At 52.2% G+C, this 24,004-nt stretch overlaps 1 protein-coding gene across 2 annotated transcripts; it reads left to right on the top strand.

Annotated features, from left to right (window-relative positions):
- The first annotated feature begins 599 nt into the window (after positions 1-599).
- TGFB1 (transforming growth factor beta 1) lies at positions 600-23,016 on the top strand. 2 transcript variants are annotated; one of them, XM_054466082.2, is made up of 7 exons: positions 600-967; positions 5,185-5,345; positions 8,803-8,920; positions 11,458-11,535; positions 11,676-11,823; positions 21,616-21,769; positions 22,685-23,016. In XM_054466082.2, exons 1-7 carry the CDS (start codon positions 613-615, stop codon positions 22,841-22,843), a joined length of 1,173 nt encoding a protein of 390 aa, XP_054322057.2. In that variant the 5' UTR covers positions 600-612; the 3' UTR covers positions 22,844-23,016. The 2 variants fall into 2 exon arrangements, with proteins under 2 accessions (XP_054322057.2, XP_063514251.1); XM_063658181.1 differs by having other exon boundaries at positions 11,673-11,823.
- Positions 23,017-24,004: the final 988 nt, after the last annotated feature.

Below are 24,004 nucleotides of genomic sequence, written 5' to 3'. Positions count from 1 at the left end.
CTGGTCGGGAGAAGAGGAAAAAAACTTTTGAGACTTTTCCGTTGCCGCTGGGAGCCGGAGGCGCGGGGACCTCTTGGCGCGACGCTGCCCCGCGAGGAGTCAGGACTTGGGGACCCCAGACCGCCTCCCTTTGCCGCCGGGGACGCTTGCTCCCTCCCTGCCCCCTACACGACGTCCCTCAGGCGCCCCCATTCCGGACCAGCCCTCGGGAGTCGCCGACCCGGCCTCCCGCAAAGACTTTTCCCCAGACCTCGGGCGCACCCCCTGCACGCCGCTTTCATTCCCGGCCTGTCTCCCGAGCCCCTGCGCATCCTAGACCCTTTCTCCTCCAGGAGACGGATCTCTCTCCGACCTGCCACAGATCCCCTATTCAAGACCACCCACCTTCTGGTACCAGATCGCGCCCATCTAGGTTATTTCCGTGGGATACTGAGACACCCCCGGTCTGAGCCTCCCCTCCACCACTGCGCCCTTCTCTCTGAGGACCTCAGCTTTCCCTCGAGGCCCTCCTACCTTTTCCCGGGAGACCCCCAGCCCCTGCAGGGGCGGGGCCTCCCCACCACACCAGCCCTGTTCGCGCTCTCGGCAGTGCCGGGGGGCGCCGCCTCCCCCATGCCGCCCTCCGGGCTGCGGCTGCTGCCGCTGCTGCTACCGCTGCTGTGGCTACTGGTACTGACGCCTGGCCGGCCGGCCGCGGGACTATCCACCTGCAAGACTATCGACATGGAGCTGGTGAAGCGCAAGCGCATCGAGGCCATCCGCGGCCAGATCCTGTCCAAGCTGCGGCTCGCCAGCCCCCCGAGCCAGGGGGAGGTGCCGCCCGGCCCGCTGCCCGAGGCCGTGCTCGCCCTCTACAACAGCACCCGCGACCGGGTGGCCGGGGAGAGTGCAGAGCCGGAGCCCGAGCCTGAGGCCGACTACTACGCCAAGGAGGTCACCCGCGTGCTAATGGTGGAAACCCACAACGGTGAGCTCGGAGGGGCAGGGGAGCCGGGAGGGGGGCCCCCAGGGGGCGCCGGAGTGCCGGGGCCACGGGTAGGAAGTGACTGGCAGAAGAAACTGGCTGGAGGAAGAGGACCCCCCGGGGCAAAGGGAACGTCGGATGGTGGGAGGGGGGTGTCCGAAAGAGGATGGCACTGAGCCCCCTACCACCCAGGTATCTGGTCTTGGAGAGGAGAAGATAGCGAAGTGCACCGCTTCTAGAGGGCGACAGAAACATGCGGGGTCGTCGGGGGAGTCCCCTAGAGGGAGACAAGCAATAGGGGGAGGATAGAAGGCTCCCTCTTCCAGGGTGCGTTGAATGGGGGGGTCGTGGGGTGCCAGGTGCAGAGAGGGGAGCCTGGTGTGGGAGAAGCGAAGACCCCAGCATTTGGGAAAGGAGAGGCGCTGGAGAAAGTTGACCCAGAGCTTGGGGGTCCTGAGGTGGAAAGATTCAAGAAGGACAGAAAAGCTAGATGAAGGCAACCCCAGGGGGTGCCAGGAAAGTGAGAGCGGACCCACTTCCAGAGGCTGCCAGGAACACGCGGGATGCGGGGGTGGGGGAGAGTCGAAGAAAGAGAAACAGAGGTGGGTGTGATAAATGTGGGGAGAAAGGGACAGGAGGTTATTGGAAGGAGGAGGCAAGCGGGAGAGGAGCGGAGACCCGGGAGGGCGCCCGGGATGCAGAGGTGTCCTCGGTGTTTCACACAGGGACGTGAGGGATAGAGTGGGGAGCCCAGCGGGGGAATTGAGCTTCCAGAAGACCTAGAATCCTGGGTCATGGGAAGGGCTTTACCGAGAGGGGAGACAAGCGTGGGAAAGGTGGTGTGAGCGGGGCGGAGGAGAGATACCCAGCGCCATCCACGCTGCGAGCAGCGAGCCACTCCACTCGCTGCAGGATGCAGGGGAATGGGCTGAGCGGAGTCCAGCCGCAGGGGAAGTGCTGGGGGGGGGGTGACTCTACAAGACCGAGGTGAGAAAACCAAGCTGGGAGGAGTGAGAAAGCCCCACGTGGGTGCCACGCGCGGGGGGAGGAGCCTGCGCTTCCACCAAGGGGCAGGAGGACCCCACTGCGCTAAACGCTGGCAGTCTGGACCCCAAAGTCCCAGTGCCTCTCAGGGTGGCTGGGGAAACCCCAGCGTCCGGCGGCCTCACCCTCCTCCCTTCCCTTTCCTTCCCATGCCCCCGGCGGGGGCGGGGATCGCTCGCGGAGCCCGGGGCGAGACGGGGCAGGTCTGGTCCCCGCCCTCCTGGCTGCGGCGCCTCCCGCCCTCCTCACCCCAGCTACGGGCGGGGCTCCCACTCAGCCGGCCCCGTCGGCATCCATGCGAGGACCCAGGCGTCCCGCGTGGTTCAGAACCTTGGGGAACATCCCTCAGGTTTCACTGACTCTTGGGCGGTGTGGCCTTGCGGGTTCTCTGCCCATTCCTGCGCCAGTTTACGGCTCCAGCCCAATGACGCACACTCCGCACCCAAGTCTCAGCCTTGCCTTATCTTCCGTGGCTTCACCTTCGTTGTAGAGGTTCCTTTAACACTGACACCTCCAATCCTCCTCTCCCCAACAAATGCACATGTGTCTCGTCTCCCACGTGTCTCCCCATCTGCCTCTTTCTTTTCCTCTCTGTTAGTCTCTCTGTCCACGCATGGGTCTCCTGGTTTTTGTCTCTCCGACTATTTTCTCTCCGTTTCTATTTTTCTCCTCCACGGTCCTGTCGCCTAGTCTCTGTCTCTGGCATCTCCCCGCCTCTCCCTTTCTGCATCACCCTCCAACCCTTCCTCTCCCTCCTCTCTCTCTTCCTCCCTATCTGTCTTCCCCAGCCAAGGCTCTGCCTTTCCTTTGGGGTTTGCTGAATAACCTCCGGGCCAAGAATAGGGCTTATTGGGGCTGGGTGGGGAGGGAGACTCGGGAGGAGGAGGAGGATCGAAGGGGGCCGTAAGGAAGGGGTTTCCTCTGCCTTTCTCATCAGTCTCTTTTCACACCCCCACTATAGGAGGCTGGAAGCAGTTGCCCCAGTTGATCCAGCAGTTCATGGCCTGTTCCCTCATCCCCACTCCAAACTTTTCCTAAACTAGAAAATACCTTGGCTGGGCGCCGTGGCTCACGTCTGTAATCCCAGCACTTTGGGAGGCCAAGGCGGGTGGACCACCTGAGGTCGGGAGTTCGAGACCAGCCTGGCCAACATGGCGAAACCCGGTCTCTACTAAAAATACAAAAATTAGCTGGGCAGGGTGGCGGGCGGCGCCTGTAATTCCCAGCTACTTGGGAGGCTGAGGCAGGAGAATCACTTGAACCTGGGAGGCGGGGGTTGCCATGAGCCAACATTGCGCCACTGCACTCCAGCCTGGGTGACAGAGACTCTGTCTCAAAAAAAAAAAAGAAAAGAAAACACCTTAATTCCTTTTCTCCCCACTACAGCCATTCCTACCCAGAATGAACTTCACTTTCCCTAACCAGCTGGGGAAGGGAGTTAAGGGTGGAAAACTAATAATAAAAAGAAGTGGAAGAATCACTTAGGGGTTAAGAGCACAGTCTCTAGCTGGGTGGGTGTGGTGGCTCATGCCTGTGATCTCAACATATTGGGAGGCTGAGGCGTGAGGATCCCTTGAGCCCAGGAGTTCCAGCCTGCAGTGAGCCATGGTTGTGCTACTGCACTTCAGCCTGCGGGACAGAGTGAGACCCTGTCTCTTGGGGGGAAAAAAAGCACAGTCTCTGGAACGAGACAACTTGAGTTTGAATCCCAGTCTGCAGCTATGTGACCTTGGGGCAAATTACTTAATCTTGGTGCCTCAGTTTCTCCATCTATTAAATGGGTATAATAATAGTATAAGGTTGTGAGGTTTAAATGTCTTCATCTTTGTAAAGTGCTTTAAATAGCATCTGGTAAATAGCACTGTTTTGTGTTTTTTTTGTTGTTGTTTTTGTTGTTTTGAGACAGAGTCTTACTCTGTCACCCAGGCTGGAGTGCAGTGGCACAATCTCAGCACACTATAACCTCTGCCTCTCAGGTTCAAGCGATTCTCATGCCTCAACCTCCCAAGTAGCTGGGATTACAGGCGTCCGCCACCATGCCTGGCTAATTTTTGTATTTTTAGTAGAAACGGGGCTTCACCATGTTGGCCAGCCTGGTCTCGAACTCCTGACCTCAGGTAATCCATCCACCTCGACCTCCCAAAGTACTGGGATTACAGGCGTGAGCCACTGCGCCCAGCCAGCGCTCTTAGACGTATACATGATTGAGTGACCAGTGTATGCAGAATTGGTGCCACGTGGCTTGACCTGGGTCATCTAATTTCCCACTATAATCCTGGAATGGGTTCTAGAGTCACTCTGTCTTGTCTTACACCTGGCTGAGAGAGAGGAATTCACTTGCCCAAGGTTACACAGCGCTTAAATTAGGAGAGTCTGGGTGGGAATGCAGGGAGCTTAATGTTATTGCTGTTTTTCAAAGAATAACAGGAAACTGACATTCAGAAAGAGGGTGTTAACTGCCCATGGTCACACAGCCGAGAGGCAGCAGAGGCACTATCTGAGTCCAAAGCCTGTGCCCTTGATCCTTACTCTGCATTTTAGGGGCTCTTGCATTTGGGGCAAGGAAGGCCGGAGCAAACAGAGTGGTTCCCCTTGGTGCCAGCCTTAGTCTACTTGACTGATGATGCTACATGAGAGAGGGTGTGGTTAGGACCCGTTTTACAGAGGAGGAAACAAACCCAGGGGGAGAAACCACTTCCTCAAGGTCACACAGCTAAAAAGTATCACAGTCGGGGCTGGGCACGGTGGCTCACACCTGTAATCCCAGCACTTTGGGAGGCCGAGGTGAGTGGATCATGAGGTCAGGAGAGCGAGACCATCCTGGCCAACATGGTGAAACCCCATCTCTACTAAAAATACAAAACTTAGCTGGGCATGGTGGCATGCGCCTTTAGTCCCAGCGGCTCGGGAGGCTGAGGCAGGAGAATTGCTTGAACCCCAGAGGCGGAGGTTGCAGTGAGCAGAGATCGCGCCACTGCACTCCAAGCCTGGGTGACAGAGTGAGACTCCGTCTCAAAAAAAAAAAAAAAAAAAAATCATTTAAATAAATAAATAAAAGGTATCAGAGACTGACTCCACCCCAGAGCTGTCAGCTCCAAAACTCCTAGACTTGGGAGCACCAGCTCCCCTCACCTCTGCCAAACCCCTGATCACCTCCCTTCATTTCTCCCTGCTAGAAATCTATGACAAGTTCAAGCAGAGTACACACAGCATATATATGTTCTTCAACACATCAGAGCTCCGAGAAGCAGTACCTGAACCCGTGTTGCTCTCCCGGGCAGAGCTGCGTCTGCTGAGGCTCAAGTTAAAAGTGGAGCAGCACGTGGAGCTGTACCAGGTGAGGACATGAGCCAGAAGAAAGGTCAGGGCATGGGCTGGAGAGGGTGAGCTGTGACCAGGGGAGTGGCTGTGGGTCGGCTGGTTACAAGGTCCACCTAGATGGTCCCTGAAGGATAGAGGAATACAAACCATACAATCCTAGGACTCTTTTTTTTTTTTTTTTTTGAGACTGTGTCTCGCTCTGTTGCAAAGCTGGAGTGCAGTGGTACGACCTCAGCTCACTGCAATCTCCGCCTCCTGGGTTCAAGTGATTCTCCTGCCTCAGCCTCCCAAGTAGCTGGGATTACAGGTGCGTGCCACCATGCCCAGCTAATTTTTATATTTTTAGTAGAGACGGGGTTTTACCATGTTGGCCAGGATGGTCTCGATCTCCTGACCTCATGACCCACCCACCTCGGTCTCCCAAAGTGCTCAGATTACAGGCGTGAGCCACTGCGCCTGGCCTCTTTTTTTTTTTTTTTTTTTTTGAGATGAGGTCTTGCTCTGTCGCCCAGGCTGGAGTACAATGGCGTGATCTCGGCTCACTGCAACCTCCGCCTCCTGGGTTCAAGTGATTCTCCTGCCTCAGCCACCCGAGTAGCTGGGATTACAGGCATGTGCCAACACGCTGGGCTAATTTTTGTATTTTTAGTAGAGACGGAGTTTTATCATGTTGGCCAGGCTTGTCTCAAACTCCTGCCCTCAAGTGATTCTCCTACCTGAGCCTCCCGGAGTGCTGGGATTACAGGCGTGAGCCACCGCACCCGGAATCTAGAGCGCTTTTAAATGTTCAGACTCTTTGCATCCTAGGATGTTAAACACTTAGAAGGCTGGAATCTTAGGAGTTGGACTCTTTAAGGACGCAGGATTCTTGAAAGTTGGAATCTCTGAAAAGGTTGGGGGCTCTAGAATCATTCTGTCCAATATGACAACCACTAGTCACATTTAGCTTGATTAAAATTTAAATTATTTAAAATTAAATTAAAAATTTAGGGCCAGGCATAGTGGCTCACACCTCTAATCCCAGCACTTAGGGAAGCCGAGGCAGGCAGATTGCTTGAGCCCAGGAGTCCGAGACCAGTCTGGGCAACATGTTGAAACTTCATCTCCACAAAAAATACTAAAATTAGCCTGTTATGGTGATGCGGGCCTCTAGTCCCAGCTACTCAGTAGTCTGAGGTGGGAGGATTGAGTCCAGGAGGTCGAGGCTGTAGTGAACTGTGATTGCGCCACTGCACTCCAGCCTGGGTGATGGAGCGAGACCGTCTCAAAAATATATGTATAGGCCAGGTGTGGTGGCTCATGCCTGCAATCCCCGCACTTTGGGAGGCCAGGGTGGGTGGATCATTTGAGGTCAGGAGTTCAAGACCAGCCTGGCCAACATAATGAAACTCCATCTCTACTAAAAATACAAAAATTAGCCAGGTGTGGTGGCGGGCGCCTGTAATCCCAGCTACTCGGAAGGCTGAGGTGGGAGAATCGCTTGACCCCAGGAGGTGGAGACTGCAGTGAACGGAGATCATACCACTGCGCTCCAGCCTGGGCAACAGAGCGAGACTCTGTTTCAAAAAATAAAAATGAAAAAGAAATCCTCATTCTCACTGGCCATATTTCTAGTACTCTATAGTCACATGTGGTTAGCAGCTACTATTTTGGATGTTGCAGATAAAGCACATTTCCAGAAAGTTCTTTAGGACAGCACTGCTCTAGAAGATAGGGAGCTTCCAAGAGGACTGGGGCATCTGGAAGGGCTGAAGGCTCTAGCAGTTTCTATGAGCTAGAATCCATATCAGAGGGAATGTTAAACTCATAGGATGGTAGATTTCAGACTTTCACAGTGAGAGAACTTTGTCCTATGTTAGCTTGGCTTCTTGGAGTCTGGGGAATTCAGCTTTATTCTGCAGTCCCTGGAGTGGACTATCCAGCCCCAGAAAATTCTTCTTTTTTTTTTTTTTTTTTTTTTTTTGTGATGGAGTTTTGCTCCTGTTGCCCAGGCTGGAGTGCAGTGGCACCATCTTGGCTCACCACAACCTTTGCTTCCTGGGTTCAAGCGATTCTCCTGCCTCAGCCTCCCGAGCAGCTGGGATTACAGGCATGCACCACCACGCCCAGCTAATTTTGTATTTTTAGTAGAGACAAGGTTTCTCCATATTGGTCAGGCTGGTCTTGAACTTCTGACCTCTGGTGACCCTCCCGCCACGGCCTCCCAAAGTGCTGGGATTACAAGCGTGAGCAACTGTGCCCGGCCCAGAAAATTATTCTGCACAGATGTTGGGTACCTGCAGCATCTAGGTGCGGCATGGCAGACTCTTGGGTTTATAGAACATTAGTCTTCTAAAGCTTCTCAGGCTCTAGAAGTGGAAATCTTGGGATATTATCAAACATTTGAATCACAAAATGACTTCTTTTTTTTTTTTTTTTTTGAGACAGAGTCTCACTCTGTCACCCTGGCGAGAGTGCAGTGGTGCAATCTCGGCTCACTGCAACCTCTGTGTCTTGGGTTCAAGTGATTCTCCTGCCTCAGCCTCCTGAGTAGCTGGGATTACAGGCGTGTGCCACCACGCCTGGCTAATTTTTGTATTTTTAGTAGAGATGAGGTTTCACTATGTTGGCCAGGCTGGTCTTGAACTCCTGACCTCAGGTGATCCACCCGCCTCGGCCTCCCAAAGTGCTGGGATAACAAGGCGTGAGCCACCGTGCCCATCCGGAATCATTAGAAATGACCTCTAAGTTACTGAGAATTCAGGGTGTCAAATTTGCAGAACCGTATGCTCAGCAAACCCCAGAATGTTTGCAGCAGAATTTTATTGTATTTATTATTTATTTATTTATTATTATTATTTTGAGAAGAAGTCTCGTCCTGTCGCCCAGGCTGGAGTGCAGTGGCGCGATCTTGGCTCACTGCAGTCCGTGTCTCCCGGGCTCAAGCAATTCTCTTGCCTCAGCCTCCCAAATAGTGGGGACTACAGGCGTGTGCCACCATGCCTGGCTAATTTTTGTATTTTTAGTAGAGATGGGGTTTCACTATGTTGGCCAGGCTGGTCTTGAACTCCTGCCCTCAAGTGATCCACCCGCCTTGGGCTCCCAAAGTGCTGGGATTACAGGCGTGAGCCACTGTGCCTGGCCCAGAATGTTAGCAGCAGAATTTTAGCATTGTGGGCTGTCCACGCTGAGTGGGGCTTAGCATTTCACCAATGAGGAAACAGGCCTGGAGAAGGCAAGAAAACACCTTCAGCTGAGCTGTGTGAAGGTGCCTTGACCGCAGCCTGAGCGTTTTCTCCACTCCTCCTCTCATGGGTACTGTGGGGGAGGATGGGTGCCACAGGACCACACAGGTGGCTGTCTGAGAGGGTAGTGCCTGGGAACTTTCTGGAAGCCTGTTTGGGGAAGCAGATGGGGTGAAGGATTCAGTTAGTATATGTGGGGGTGTGACAGCATCTACCCACTGTCTCTCTCCTGCCTTCATCATCCTCTAGAAATACAGCAACAATTCCTGGCGATACCTCAGCAACCGGCTGCTGGCACCCAGCGACTCGCCGGAGTGGTTGTCTTTTGATGTCACCGGAGTTGTGCGGCAGTGGTTGAGCCGCGGAGGTGAGGATTACTTGTGTGTCCCACCCCTGTTTCTCATTGGGGTCCACCCCATTGTTTGTCCTGGGGTCACTTTGCCTAGGACCCCTCTCCGCCCCATACTGGTGTGAAAGTGCTGAGACCTGGCTCCCCTCTGTGGCATGGAAACCTGAGTGATTGGCTAATCCGTTTCCTGAGCACCTCTCTGCCCTGCCCTGTGATGGGTGATGCTAAGGACACAGCAATGACCAAAACAGCCCCATCCTTGCCCTTACAGAGCTCATATAGTCCATTGGCTAGGTAGCTGGGGAACAGACCTGTAAGGCAGTGATGACCCAGAGTGGGTGGGACTGGGATGGGGAGCCCAAAGGAGGTACCTGACCCAGCCCAGAATCAGGGAGGGCTTCCTGGAGGAGGGGCACCATAGCTGATGTTGAAGGGATGAGTAGAATGGTCAGGAAAAGGAGAGGTGTAAGAGTATCCTGGGGCTGGGCACGGTGGCTTATGCCTGTAATCCCGGCACTTTTGAAGGCCAAGGAGGATGGATCACTGGAGCTCAGGAGTTTGAGAGCAGCCTGGGCAACATGGCGAAACCTGGTCTCTACACAAAAATACAAAAATTAGCCATGCATGCTGTCACGTGCCTGTAGTTCCAGCTGCTTGGGAGACTGAGGTGGGAGAATCACCTGAGCCTGGGAGGTCGAGGCTGCAGTGAGCCATAATCACACTACTGCAATCCAGCCTACATGAAAGAGTGAGATCTCATCTCAAAACAAAAAAAAAAAACAATTCCAGGCAAAGGGAACAGCCTGTGCAAAGGCCTGGAGGCCAGGGAGAGCCTAACTCATTTGATCTGTCCAGGAGATGATTGTCCAGAGGCCAGGGAGAGCCTAACTCATTTGATCTGTCCAGGAGATGATTGTCTCTGTCTGGTTCCTGGCAGGGCCCATGGTGCCCCTATCTCTCTCCCTCACCTCCCTCTCATTTATGCTTTTATTCAATAATTGCCCACAGGTTCCTGCTGTGTGCCTGGCCCTGTGCTGGGTGGTGTGGGGGACATAGTGATAACCAAGACAGCCCTCAATTCTGCCCTTATGGGGCCCACAGTCACTTCTGGACACCTAAGAGATCTTGTCAAGGCCCCACCAGGCAGGAATGACCTAGAATGATCAAGGATGGGATGGGGAGGCACCAGCAGGGAGGACAAGGCCGGGACAGGGAGGCATGCAGGATGGGGGATGCCCTAAGTGCTGTTGGGAGCCCAGAGAAGGCACCCGGACCCATCTGGGGAGTCTAGGAGGGCTTGCTGTGTGAGGGTGATTGTGTGGAGACTCACAGGATAAATAGTAGTTTGGCCACATGAAAAAATAGGGATTAGGGGGGCCCAGCGCGGTGGCTCACGCCTGTAATCCCAGCACTTTTTGAGAGGCTGAGGTGGGTGGATCACCTGAGATCGGGAGTTCGAGACCAGCCTGACCAACATGGAGAAACCCCGTCTCTACTAAAAATACAAAATTAGCTGAGCGTGGTGGTGCACGCCTGTAATCCCAGCTACTCGGGAGGCTGAGGCAGGAGAATTGCTTGAACCCAGGAGGTGGAGGTTTCGGTGAGCCAAGATCGTGCCATTGCACTTCCAGCCTGGGCAACAACAGTGAAACTCCATCTCAAAAAAAAAAAGGAAAAGAAAAAGAAAAAATAGGGATTAGGGAGCAGGTGGGCACTGGGAGAAGTGTCCTGGGCTGTTCGACAAAGGCCTAGAAGGAGCTCATCTGTCTTGGTCAATGCTGAGTCCCAAGCACACAGCACAGGCTTCGGTACATTGTAGGAGCTTAGAAAACATCATTCACTCATTCATTCAAGAGACTGATGCTGGCCGGGTGCAGTGGCTCATGCCTGTAATCCCGGCACTTTGGGAGGCCAGGGCAAGAGGATTGCTTGAGCCCAGCCTGGGCAACATAGCGAGACCTCTGTCTCTACAGAAAATTTAAAAAGTAGCCATGTAGGCCGGATGCAGTGGCTCATGCCTGTAATCCCAGCACTTTGGGATGCCAAGGCTGGCGGATCACCTGAGGTCAGGAGTTTGAGACCAGCCTGGCCAGCATGGTGAAACCCCATCTCTACTAAAAATACAAAAAATTAGCCGGGTGTGGTGGTGGATGCCTGTTATCCCAGCTACTTGGGAGGCTGAGGCAGGAGAATCGCTTGAACCTGGGAGGTGGAGGTTGCAGTGAGCTGATATCACGCCACTGAACTCCAGCCTGGGCAACAGAGCCAGACTCCATCTCAAAAAAAAAAAAAAAATTAGCCATGCGTGGTAGCACGCGCCTGTGGTCCCAGCTACTCGGGAGGCTGAGATGGGAGGATTGCTTGAGCCTGGGAGGTTGAGGCTGCGAGACCTTGTCTCAAAAAAAAAAAAAAAAAAAAGCTGCAGTGAGAAGGCAGAGTTGGGTGAGTGGGGGAGGCAGGAAGGAACCCCCTGGGGTTTGCTCCTTCCTTCCTCTTCCTCCAGGGACTGGGTGAGCTGCACTCTCAGACTGGCTTCCCTCTCACCACTCATACAGGGGAAATTGAGGGCTTTCGCCTTAGTGCCCACTGCTCCTGTGACAGCAAAGATAACACACTGCAAGTGGACATCAACGGTGAGGCCTGCTTCCTTGGCTATGCCCAGCCATGATGTGTGTGTGCGTGTGTGTGTTCCCATCTGCCCCACGCCCCACTTATCTATCCCTCTGAGAGTGTGTGTGTATGTCCCCATCCCCTGACTCCCACACCAAAGCAGGGTTCACTACCGGCCGCCGAGGTGACCTGGCCACCATTCACGGCATGAACCGGCCTTTCCTGCTTCTCATGGCCACCCCACTGGAGAGGGCCCAGCATCTGCAAAGCTCCCGGCACCGCCGAGCCCTGGACACCAACTACTGCTTCAGGTGAGCCTTGTAGCCTTGGATGGAGGCCTTCCAGGCTGGGGGCATGACTGCCATCTGCTGACCAGGTGCTCCAGGTTGGACACCTGGCTGCTGCTGTGCTTGGGCTGAGCATCTGTCTCCTTTAGCTTGGAGGGCTCACGGATGAGGTCTGAGTGTAAGAACCGGGAGTCTTGTGCCAGGCGCGGTGGCTCACGCCTGTAATCCCAACACTTTGGGAGGCCGAGGCAGGTGGATCACCTGAGGTGAGGAGTTTGAGACCTGCCTGGCCAACATGGTGAAACCCCTGTCTCTACTAAAAATCCAAAAATTAGCCAGGCTTGGTGGTGGGCGCCTATAATCCCAGCTACAAAAAGCAAAAAAACGAAAACCAAAAAAAGAACTGGGAGTCTTGTAATGTTGAGATCAGTTTCCTTTTTTTTCTTTTTTGAGACAGAGTCTCACTCTGTCACCTGGGCTGGAGTGCAGTGGCACAATCTCGGCTCACTGCAACCTTCGCCTCCCGAGTTCAAGCGATTCTCCTGTCTCAGCCTCCCGAGTAGCTAGGACTACAGGCACGTGCCACCATGCCCAGCTAATTTTTTTTTTTTGAAAGAGTCTCACACTGTCGCCCAGGCTGGAGTGCAGTGGCACTATCTCAGCTCACTGCAAGCTCCGCCTTCCGGGTTCACGCCATTCTTCTGCCTCAGCTTCCTGAGTAGCTGGGACTACAGGCGCCTGCCACCACGCCTGGCTAATTTTTTTGTATTTTTAGTAGAGACGGGGTTTCACCGTGTTAGTCAGCATGGTCTCGATCTCCTGACCTCGTGATCCACCCACCTCAGCCTCCCAAAGTGCTGGGATTACAGGCGTGAGCCAGTGCACCCTGCCTAATTTTTTTGTATCTTTAGTAGAGACAGGGTTTCACCGTGTTAGCCAGGATGGTCTTGATCTCCTGACCTCGTGATCCGCCTGCCTCAGCCTCCCGAAGTGCTGGGATTACGGCGTGAGCCCCCGCGCCCGGCCTTGCTTTCTTGCTGGAGTGTTGGAATCACAGAATGTTAGAAAGTTGAACCCTGCGATTGTTGGAATTCAAAGTTGGAAGGTCACCATCTTGAATCCCTAAATTGGTGGCAGGTTGAGGTTCTAGAATGCTGGGATTCTAGAATGCTAGAATTCGGTGTTAATTACTGAAATGGAGAATGTCGGACTCAAGGAAAGCTGAAACATTGGAATCCTAGAATTTGGGGATTCAAAATGGGAAGATGGCCCATGTGGAATTCCTGCACCACTGGCCAGTTGTGGACATCAGTGTTGGCAGGTTGGAGCCCTTGAATACTGGGCTCACAGTGGTAGAATCCAGTTTTGAAATATTCACATCCACAAATGTTGGAGTTGGAGAAAGCAGAATATTGGTATCTCAGCATGTTGGAACTCAGTGCTGGAATGTTAGAATATTAGAATGCTGGGATTTTATTCATAGAAAGTGGCAGCAGGCTGGGCGCGGTGGCTCACGCCTATAATCCCAGCACTTTGGGAGGCTGAGGTGGGCGGATCACCTGAGGTCAGGAGTTCAAGACCAGCCTGGCCAACATGGTGAAACCCCATCTCTATTAAAAATACAAAAATTAGCCGGGTGTGGTGGCTGGCACCTGTAATCCCAGCTGCTCAGCTGGGATTACGGCTATCCAGGTACCCAGGCTGGGGCAGGAGAATCACTGGAACCTGAGGGGTGGAGGTTGCAGTGACCCGAGATCGCGCCACTGCACTGCGGCCTGAGCAATGATGCGAGACTCCATTTCAAAAAAAAAAAAGAGTCAGCTTGAACCTCTTGAGTGATGGCTCAGAACTTTGGAATGTTGGGATGCAATATTGGCATACTGGAATTCAGGAATGCCAAGATCCTCAAAGGTTGGAAAGTAGGAATCCTAGAGAGTTGAAGATGCTGTCAGAATGTTAGAGTCGTAAGATGCTGGAATGCTAATACTGCAGTCTAAGAAAGCCGAAATGTTGGATTCCTAGAAAGTTGAAATGGAGAGTTAGAATGTTGTAAATTTAGAGTGATCATCTGACCTTATTCCTCCCTTGCTTAAAATATTTTGGTGATGTCTCTGGGCTTTGCTACCTGCTGTTTCCCTGCCAGAAAATCAGCCCTGTTCCCAGGCTCCTTCACCACCAGATCTTAGCGCCATCAGCCCAGCAACCCTGTCAATGAACAAATTGAGGTCTTTTTTGAGACGGAGTCTCGCTCTGTTGCCCAGGCTGGAGTGCAGTGGCGTGATGTCGGCTCACTGAAACCTCCGCCTCCCAGGTTCAAGTGATTCTCCTGCCTCAGCCTCCTGAGTAGCTGGGATTACAGGTGCCTGCCACCACACCCGGCTAATTTTTGTTTTTTTTAGTAGAGACTGGGTTTCACCATGTTGCTCAGGCTGGTCTCGAACTCCTGACCTCGTGATCCGCCCGCCTTGGCCTCCCAAAGTGCTGGGATTACAGGCATGAACCACTGCGCCCAGCCACAAATTGAGGTCTTGAGTGCCAACAGCAGCTGACATTACAAAGGGAGACAGCCAGCCATGTGAGCCTCCGTAAGGAGGGACCCAATGTTGCCTAGGAAGTCTTGGCAAAAAATCAAACCTGAAGGCCAGATGCGGTGGCTCATGCCTGTAATCCCAGCACTTTGGGAGGCCAAGGCAGGCAGATCGCTTGAGCTTAGGAGTTCAAGACCAGCTTGTGCAACATGTTAAAACCCTGTCTCTGTACAAGAAACACAAAAAAACTAGCTGGCTGGGTGGTGTGTGCCTGTAGTCCCAGCTAATTAGGAGGCTGAGCCAGGAGTGCTTGAGCCTAGGAGGTTGTGGCTGCAGTCAGCCAGGATCACGTCACTGCATTTCAGGACAGAGCAGGACCTTGTCTCAGGAAAAAAAAAAAAAAAAAAAAACCAAACCTGAATCTGATCAGGACTGTAGATCCTAACAGTTTTCTAGAAAGACAGGAACAGAGGAAATGGTCAGCAAAACTCAGACTGCAAGAAACCTCACCCAGTTTCTTCATCAAATACAATGCAAAGAAGGGGAAAGCGCACACACACACACACACACACACACACACACACACACACACACGTATCCCCCATGCAGCCAAAAATTCACATACAACTTTTGACTCCCCAAAAACTTAACTACTAATAGCCTACTGTGGACTGGAATTCTGCTTTATCCATAACATAAACAGTTGACTAATACTTTTCTTTTTTTTTGGAGACGGAGTCTCTGTCGTTCAGGCTGGAGTGCAGTGGCGCGGTCTCGGCTCAATGCAACTTCTGCCTCCCGGGTTCAAGTGATTCTCTTGCTTCAGCCTCCCGAGTAGCTGGGACCACAGGTGCCCGCCACCACACCCAGCTAATTTTTTGTGTTTTAGTAGAGATGGGGTTTCACCGCGTTGCCCAGGCTGGTCTCGAACTCCTGAGCTCAGGCAATCTGCCTGCCTTAGCTTCCCAAAGTGCTAGGATTACAGGCATAAGCCACTGTGCCCGGCCGAATAATACATATTTTGCATGTTTTATGTATTATGTCCTATATCCTTTTTTTTTTTTTTTTTTTGAGACGGAGTTTCGCTGTTGTCACTTAGGCTGGAGTGTAATGGCACTATCTCAGCTCACTGCAACCTCCACCTCCCGGGGGTTCAAGCAATTCTCCTGCTTCAGCCTCCTGAGTAGCTGGGATTACAGGCACCTGCCACCATGCCCGGCTAACTTTTGTATTTTTAGTAGAGGTGGGGTTTCACCATGTTGGCCAGGCTGGTCTTGAACTCCTGACCTCAAGTGATCTACCCGCCTTGGCCTCCCAAAGTGCTGGGATTGCGGGGTGAGCCACCACACCCGGCCGTATTCTTTGTTTTTTTGAGACAGAGTCTAGCTGTGTCGCCCAGGCTGGAGTGCAGTGAAGTGATCTCAGCTCACTGCAACCTCTGCCTCCCAGGTTCAAGCAATTCTCCTGCCTCAGTCTCCCAAATAGCTGGGATTTCAGGCGCCCGCCACCACACCCGGGTAATTTTTGTATTTTTAGTAGAGACGAGGTTTCACCATGTTGGCCAGGCTGGTCTTGAACTCCTGACCTCAGGTGATCCATCAGCCTCGGCCGCCCAAAGTGCTGGCCTTACAGGCTTGAACCACTGCTCCCGGCCTATGCCTGCATTTTTAAAATAAGATAGAGAAAAGAAAATGTCCTTAAGAAAATCATAAGGAAGGGGAAGTATATTTTCCATTCATTGAGTGGAAGTGGCTTATCATAAAGGTCTTCATGTTGAGTAGGCTGAGGAGGAGGAAGAAAAGGTGTTGGTCTTGCTGTCTCAGGGCAGAGGTGGAAGAAAAATTCACCTGTAAGTGGTGAATTTTGTAAGTGGACCCATGTAGTTCAAACCCATGTTGTCCAAGGGTCAGTCTATATATAGTTGACCCTGAATATATATACAAAGAGAGAGAGAGATGATTTTGTAGATTTTGAAAAAAGTCCTAAGAGAGGCCAGGCATGGTAGCTCACGCCCGTAATCCCAGCACTTTGGGAGGCTGAGGCAGGTAAATCACTTGAGGTCAGGAGTTGGAGACCAGCCTGGCCAACATGGTGAAACCCTGTCTGTACTAAAAATACAAAAATTAGGCCAGGTGTCGTGGCTCACACCTGTAATCCCAGCACTTTGGGAGGCCAAGGTGGGCAGACCACCTGAGGTCAGGAGTTCGAGACCAGTCTGGCTAACGTGGTGAAACCTCCTCTCTACTAAAAATACAAAAATGAGCCAGGCGTGGTGGTGGGCCCTGTAATCCCAGCTACTCTTGAGGCTGAGGCAGGAGAATTGCTTGAACCCAGGAAGGGGAGGTTGCAGTGAGCCGAGATCGCGCCATTGCACTCCAGCCTGGGCAACAAGAGTGAGACTCCCGTCTCAAAAAAATAAACAAATAAATAAATAAAAATACAAAAATTAGCAGAGTATGGTGGCAGGGGCCTGTAGTCTTAGCTACTTGGGAGACTGAGGCAGGAGAATCACTTGAACCTGGGAGGCACAGGTTGCAGTGAGCCAAGATTGCACTACTTCACTCCATCCTGGGTGACAGAGTGAGACTCCATCTCAAAAATTAAAAAAAAAAAAAAAAAAAAAATCCTAAGAGACGTATCAACCAATTGCAATTGTAGACCTTACTTGAATCTTTATTTACACAGGCTTTAAAAAAAAAAAAAAAAAAGATATTTATGAGACAGTTGGGTAAATGTGAACTCTGTCTAGATATTTGATGATATCAAGGAATTGTTTATTTTCTTACATGGTATTGTGACTGTGTTTTAAAGTAGTCTTAATTAGAGATACATTTGAAATATTTATGGATGAAGCAACATGGTGGATTGCATGTGCTTTGAGATAAACCATTGTCGGCTGGGTGCAGTGGCTCACAGCTATAATCCCACCACTTTGGGAGGCCAAGGCAGGAGGATTGCTTGAGCCTAAGAGTTGGAGACCAGCCTGGGCAATATGGTGAAACCCCATCTCCTCCCCCAAAAAAAAATATGAAAAGTAGCTGGGCCTGGTGGTGTGTACCTGTAGTCCCAGCTACTCAGGAGGCTGAGGTGGGAGGTTGGCTTGAGCCCCAGGAGGTGGAGGCCATAGTGAGCTGTGATTGCACCACTGCACTCCAGCCTGGGTGACAGAGTGAAATCCTGTCTCAAAAAAAAAAGAGAGATAGTGTTAGTGGATAGGGGTAGAGATGCAATGGAAATTGGCCATGAGTTGATCATTGTTGAAGCTGCTTTTGTGTACATTTGAAACTTTCCAGCTGGGCGCGGTGGTTCACACCTGTAATCCCAGCACTTTGGAAGGCCGAGGTGGGTGGATCACATGAGGTCAGGAGTTCAAGACCAGCCTGGCCAACATGGTGAAACCCTGTCTCTATTAAAAATACAGAAAAATTAGCTGGGTATGGTGGTGTGTGCCTGTAATCCCAGCTACTCGGGAGGCTGAGCCAGGAAAATTGCTTGAACTTGGGACATGGAGGTTGCAGTGAGCCAAGATTGCACCACTGCACTCCAGCCTGGGGCAACAGAGCAAGACTCCATCTCAAAAAAAAAAAAAACTTTCATATGAAAATTTGTTCTTAAGGCAGCTCGAACACTACCTCCTTCCTAACCCCTTTCTCCAACATCCAAGGTGGATGTGAGGCCTCTGGGCCTCCCCTGGGGCCCTAAGTAGATCTTTGACTCAACAAACAGTCTCTGTTGGGTCTTTTATTTAAAAAAAAGTTTTGTAGAGACAGGGTTTCACTATGCTCCCCAGGCTGGTCTTAAACTCCTTGGGCTCAAGCGATTCACCAGTCTTGGCTTCCCAAAATGCTGAGATTACAGGTGTGAGTCACTGCACCTGGCCTAGGTCTTGAGAGACTGGACGGAAGAGGCTTGGCAAGGGCAAGGGCTGTGGGTATCCCAAGGCCCGGTGCAGGGTAGGCCCCGAATGTGTCCTGAAAAAATGAGTCAGAGGATCACCTAGAGGGCTTGTTCAACACGGACTGTTGTTCCCAGTCCCGCACACAATTTCTGATTTCAGTGGCCTGGGGTGCCACCTGAGAATCTGCATTTCCCACAGTTCCCAGGTGATGCTGCTGCTGGTCCTGGGAGCCCACATGGAGAGCTGCTGACTTGGATAACAGTATCACAGATTATTCAAATCCTAGGATCTCAGAACTCCAGCTAGGGTTGAACTGCACATTAAAGATGATTCTGAGCCGGGCGCGGTGGCTTACGCCTGTAATCCCAGCACTTTGGGAGGCCGAGGTGGGTGGGTCACCTGAGGTCAGGAGTTTGAGACCAGCCTGGCCAACATGGTGAAACCCCATCTCTACTAAAAATACAAAAAAAATTAGTCGGGCATGGTGGCGCATGCCTGTAATCCCAGGTACTTGAGAGGCTGAGGCAGGAGAATTGCTTGAACCCGGGAGACGGAGGTTGCAGTGAGCTGAGATCACAATCACACCATCGCGCTCCAGCCTGGGCAACAGGAGTGAAACTCCATCTCAAAAAAAAAAGATGATTCTGGACACTAGTTCTTCCCCTTTTGTGAGTTCAGAACTTCCTGTGAGAAAGTGAAAGCCAGGACCCTTTTTCCCAGAAATACATGCATACATACACACATGTGCATATGATCTCAGGCACTCAGGGCCCTCCCCAAGCCTGCCCATGATGGCCCCTTGGCCCTCAGCTTAACACCTCATTTTATCTAGTAGCTCCTACCTCTGAACAGATAAGGAAACTGAGGTCCAACCAAATTGGGTGGTACAGGCTGAGTTCACAGGGATCTCAGTTTCTTGACTTCCTTCTCAGGCTTCTGTGGCTCTTGGAAAGGCTTTTTCTTGCCTCTAGGTTAGCCGGTGCCACTTGAAGTTGGGTTCAAGCGATTCTCCTGCCTCAGACTCCCCAGTAGCTGGGATTACAGGTGCCTGCCACCACGTCCAGCTAATTTTTGAATTTTTAGTAAAGACAGGGTCCTCAAGTCTGCCTGCCCTAGCCTCCCAAAGTGCCGGGATGACAGGTGTGAGCCACTGTGCCTGGCTGGCCCCACCAATCTATGAGCAGAGGTTGCAGTGAGCCAAGATTGTGCCACTGCACTCCAGCCTGGGTGACGGAGCGAGACTCTGTCTCAAAAAAAAAAAAAAAAAAAAAAAAAGGCCTTGTCAACTTTTTCTTTTCTTTTCTTTTCTTTCTTTTTTCTTTTCTTATCACCCTGTTGCCCTGGGTGGAGTGCAGTGGCACGATCTTGGCTCACTGCAACCTCTGTTTCTTGGGTTCAAGCGGATTCTTGTGCCTCAGCCTCCTGAGTAGCTGGGATTACAGACAAGCACTGCCACACCCAGCTAATTTTTGTATTTTTAGTAGAGACGGGGTTTCGCCATGTTGGTCAGGCTGGTCTCAATCTGACCTCAGGTGATCCACCCGCCTTGGCCTCCCAAAGTGCTGGGATTACAGGCGTGAGCCACCGCACCCGGCCTCTTTGACAGTTCTAAGAAGTAAAATAAATCAGAAGAAGACAGGCAGAGAGTAATAGATATTGGGAACTGTTATTTTTCCTATTCTGATTTAAATTCCTTTATTATGGAAAATTTCAAATGTATACAAAAGCAATAAAGATAATGAACGCCCGTAAACTCTCATCCAGCGTCATCGGTGATTAAGATTTTGCCCCATTTCAAATGCAGGCATTTTTATATTTTCTTGCATAACTGCAATACCATATTGCACTAAATGGAACTAACAGTCACTTGGATATTTTGGAAAGGATGGCTCAGAAAGGTATCTCTGAGGAGGTGATGTTCAGTCATGTAACTGATATTTATTGAGTACCTACTGCATTCCAGGCACTGCTTTAGGAGTTAAGGGTCCCTGAGTGAAGGACATTTGAGCTAAGGTTTAAATGAAGTGAAGGGGCCAGATGTGGTGGCTCATGCCAGTAATCCCAACACTTTGGGAGGCCGAGGCGTGCAGATTGCTTGAGCCCGAGTTCGACACCAGCCTGAGCAACATAGTGAGACCGTGTCTCTAAAAAGAATAACAAATTAAAAAGAATAAATGGGCCAGATGCAGTGGTTCAGGTCTGTAATCCCAGCACTTTGGGAGGCCGAGGTGGGCGGATCACAAGGTCAGGAGTTCAAGACCAGCCTGGCCAACATGGTGAAACCCTGTCTCTACTAAAAACACAAAAAAATTAGCCGGGCGTGGTGGCACACGCCTGTAATCCCAGCTACTCGGGAGGCTGAGGCAGGAGAATCGCTTGAACCTGGGAGGTGGAGGTTGCAGTGAGCCGAGATCATGCCACTGCACTCCAGCCTGGGAGACAGAGTGAGACTCTGTCTCAAAAAAAAAAAATTAGAAAAAAAAAGAAGTGAAGGAACAAGCTGGAGTGGGTATCTGTGGGACTAGCAAGGCAGGCAGAGGGAACAGCAGATGCAGGAGCCCCGAAATAAGACTGTCTGAGGAACAGACAGGACACCAGTGTGGCTGGAGTGGAGTAGGCATGAGAGAGGGAGTTGAGATCAGCCAGATTTGGTAGCACCTTGTGGCTCATGGTGAGGACTTGGGCATTTGCCGTGAGATGGAGCCAGGTTCAGAGCAGAGGAGTGACATGACAATTTATAGCATGGCCCTGGAGGACAGAGATTTCTGTCTCTTTTTTAAAAAAATTGAAAGAAGTTTTTTTAGAGACAGGGTCTTGTACTTTGTTGTCCAGGCTGGCATGCAGTGGTGTTATCACAGTTCACTGCAACCTCAAACTCCTCGACTCCAGCGATCCTCCCACCTCATCCTCCCAAAGTGGTGGGATTAAAGGCGTGAGCCACCATGCCTAGCCTATTTCTATCTGTTTAATTTGTCCTCAGTCCGCAGTAGATCCCAGCCCAGCACACAGTAGTAGTTCAATAAACATGTTGCACAAATAGAGCAGATCAGTTTACATGGAGCTGTGTTATTTTGTATGTTCCAGGGTGTGGGCATGCCATGATTTATTTAGGCCCCCTGTGGATGGTCATCTGGCTTCTTACAGGCTTGTCTTAAGCATTGCATGAGATTAATTATTACATTGCTCTTAGCACTGGAGGAAGTGCTTAATCTGTGTTAGTGATTATCATGACTATTTGTGTTGTTATTAACACAGGGGGTGCAAGGGAGACCCAGATGGAGATAGGGCTGGGGGGGCAACCTAGGGTGACACACACACCTGGGGAGGAGGGGCACGTGGCTTCTGTGGTGGTAGCCCCTCCCTGCCCCTGACACTCTCTCCTGCCTGCAGCTCCACGGAGAAGAACTGCTGCGTGCGGCAGCTGTACATTGACTTCCGCAAGGACCTCGGCTGGAAGTGGATCCACGAGCCCAAGGGCTACCATGCCAACTTCTGCCTCGGGCCCTGCCCCTACATTTGGAGCCTGGACACGCAGTACAGCAAGGTACGTCTGGCCCACTGGGCTATGAGATGCGCTTGGGGGGAGCCAGGACGGAGGAAGAGGAGAGAGAAAGAGAAGTAAAGTCAGAGAGGCGAGTTGGCAGGATGGGGAGAAAGAGAGGGATGGGGTGGAGAGGGGAATGAATAAAGAGATGGGGAGAGAGGCAGGAAGCCAGAGAGGGGCTCTGAGCAGGGGGCAGAGGGAGATGAGATATGAAGACCCACAGAGCTGAAGTAACAGAGGGATGGGGGTGAAGGGGAGAAGAGAGACAGGGAGATGGAAGGAAAAAGGCAGAGAGAAATGGAGAGACAAAATGAGAGAGGCAGATACAGACACAGAGTTAGGCCAAGGAGAGACAAAGACAGATACACAACAAGGCAAGAGGCGAAGATAAGGAGGGACAGAGACTGAGAAAGAAAATCAGGCGGGCGCGGCAGCTCACGCTGGTAATACCAACACTTTGGGACGCTGAAGCAGGAGGATCGCTTGAGCCCAGGAGTTCGAGAGTAGCCCGGGCAGCAGAGTGAGAGCCCATCTCTACCAAAAGAAAAAAAAAATCTAGGAGTGGTGGCGCTTGCCTGTGGTTCGAGCTACTTCGGAGGCTGAGGCGGGAGGATGGCTTGCGCTCAGGAGGTTGAGGCTGCAGCGAGCCATGATCGCGCCAGTATACTCCAGCCTGGGTGGCAGAGCGAGACCCAGTCTCAAAACAAAAAGAAAATCAGACAGGTGGGGAGAGACAGAATAAGATAGGATGTTAGAAGATAAGAGAGACCGAATTGGAGATGGGAAGAGGGGGACGGGGATGCGGGGAGACCAAGTGAGAGAGGCTGGCGTGGTAGCGGGTGGGGGATGGGGCATTGGAGAGCCGTCTTCCTCCCTCCACGAGCCCTGAGCCCTGACCCCGCCCGCCGCCCGCAGGTCCTGGCCCTGTACAACCAGCATAACCCGGGCGCCTCGGCGGCGCCGTGCTGCGTGCCGCAGGCGCTGGAGCCGCTGCCCATCGTGTACTACGTGGGCCGCAAACCCAAGGTGGAGCAGCTGTCCAACATGATCGTGCGCTCCTGCAAGTGCAGCTGAGGTCCCGCCCCGCCCCGCCCCGCCCCGGCAGGCCCCGCCCCGCCCCGCCCCGGCAGGCCCGGCCCCACCCCGCCCCGCCCTGCCCCCGCTGCCTTGCCCATGGGGGCTGTATTTAAGGACACCCGTGCCCCAAGCCCACCTGGGGCCCCATTAAAGATGGACAGAGGACTGCGGATCTCTGTGTCATTGGGCGCCTGCCCGGGGTCTCCATCCCTGACGTTCCCCCACTCCATCTCTCTCCCTCTCTGCCTCCTCCTGCCTGTCTGCACTATTCCTTTGCCCCGCATCAAGGCACAGGGGACCAGTGGGGAACACTACTGTAGTTAGATCTATTTATTGAGCACCTTGGGCACTGTTAAAGTGCCTTACATTAATGAACTCAATTCAGTCACCATAGCAACACTCTGAGATGCAGGGACTCTGATAACACCCATTTTAAAGGTGAGGAAACAAGCCCAGAGAGGTTAAGGGAGGAGTTCCTGCCCACCAGGAACCTGCTTTAGTGGGGGATAGTGAAGAAGACAATAAAAGATAGTAGTTCAGGCCAGGCGGGGTGGCTCACGCCTGTAATCCTAGCACTTTTGGGAGGCGGAGATGGGAGGATTACTTGAATCCAGGCATTTGAGACCAGCCTGGGTAACACAGTGAGACCCTATCTCTACAAAACAGTTTTAAAAAATGTACACCTGTGGTCCCAGCTACTCTGGAGGCTAAGGTGGGAGGATCACTTGATCCTGGGAGGTCAAGGCTGCAGTGAGCCCTGACTGTGCCACTGTATGCCAGCCTGGGTGACAAAGCAAGACCCCCATCTTTTTTTTTTTTTTTTTTTGAGACTGAGTTTCACTCTTGTTGCCCAGACTGGAGTGCAATGTAGAGATCTTGGCTCACCACAACCTCTGCCTCCCAGGTTTAAGCGATTCTCCTGCCTCAGCCTCCCAAGTAGCTGGGTAGCTGGGATTACAGACATGCGCCACCATGCTCGGCTAATTTTGTATTTTTTTTAGTAGACATGAGGTTTCACCATGTTGTTCAGGCTGGTCTCGAACTTCTGACCTCAGGTGATCTGCCCGCCTCGGCCTCCCAAAGTGCTGAGATTACAAGCATGAGCCAGCGCGCTGAGGCAGGGGGATCACTTGAGGTCGGGAGTTTGAGTCCAGGGGA

This window comes from Pongo pygmaeus, chromosome 20 (assembly GCF_028885625.2).
Source record: "Pongo pygmaeus isolate AG05252 chromosome 20, NHGRI_mPonPyg2-v2.0_pri, whole genome shotgun sequence".
NCBI classification, from domain to species: domain Eukaryota; kingdom Metazoa; phylum Chordata; class Mammalia; order Primates; family Hominidae; genus Pongo; species Pongo pygmaeus.
This window is presented reverse-complemented; position numbering and strand designations above follow the sequence as displayed.

Excerpts from the sequence above, each read along its gene's own strand:
- TGFB1 (XM_063658181.1), top strand. The coding sequence starts at position 613 with ATGCCGCCCTCCGGGCTGCGGCTGCTGCCGCTGCTGCTACCGCTGCTG. Across the intron at positions 11,824-21,615 it reads GACACCAACTACTGCTTCAG|CTCCACGGAGAAGAACTGCT; the intron begins GTGAGCCTTGTA and ends TCCTGCCTGCAG. Across the intron at positions 21,770-22,684 it reads TGGACACGCAGTACAGCAAG|GTCCTGGCCCTGTACAACCA; the intron begins GTACGTCTGGCC and ends CGCCGCCCGCAG.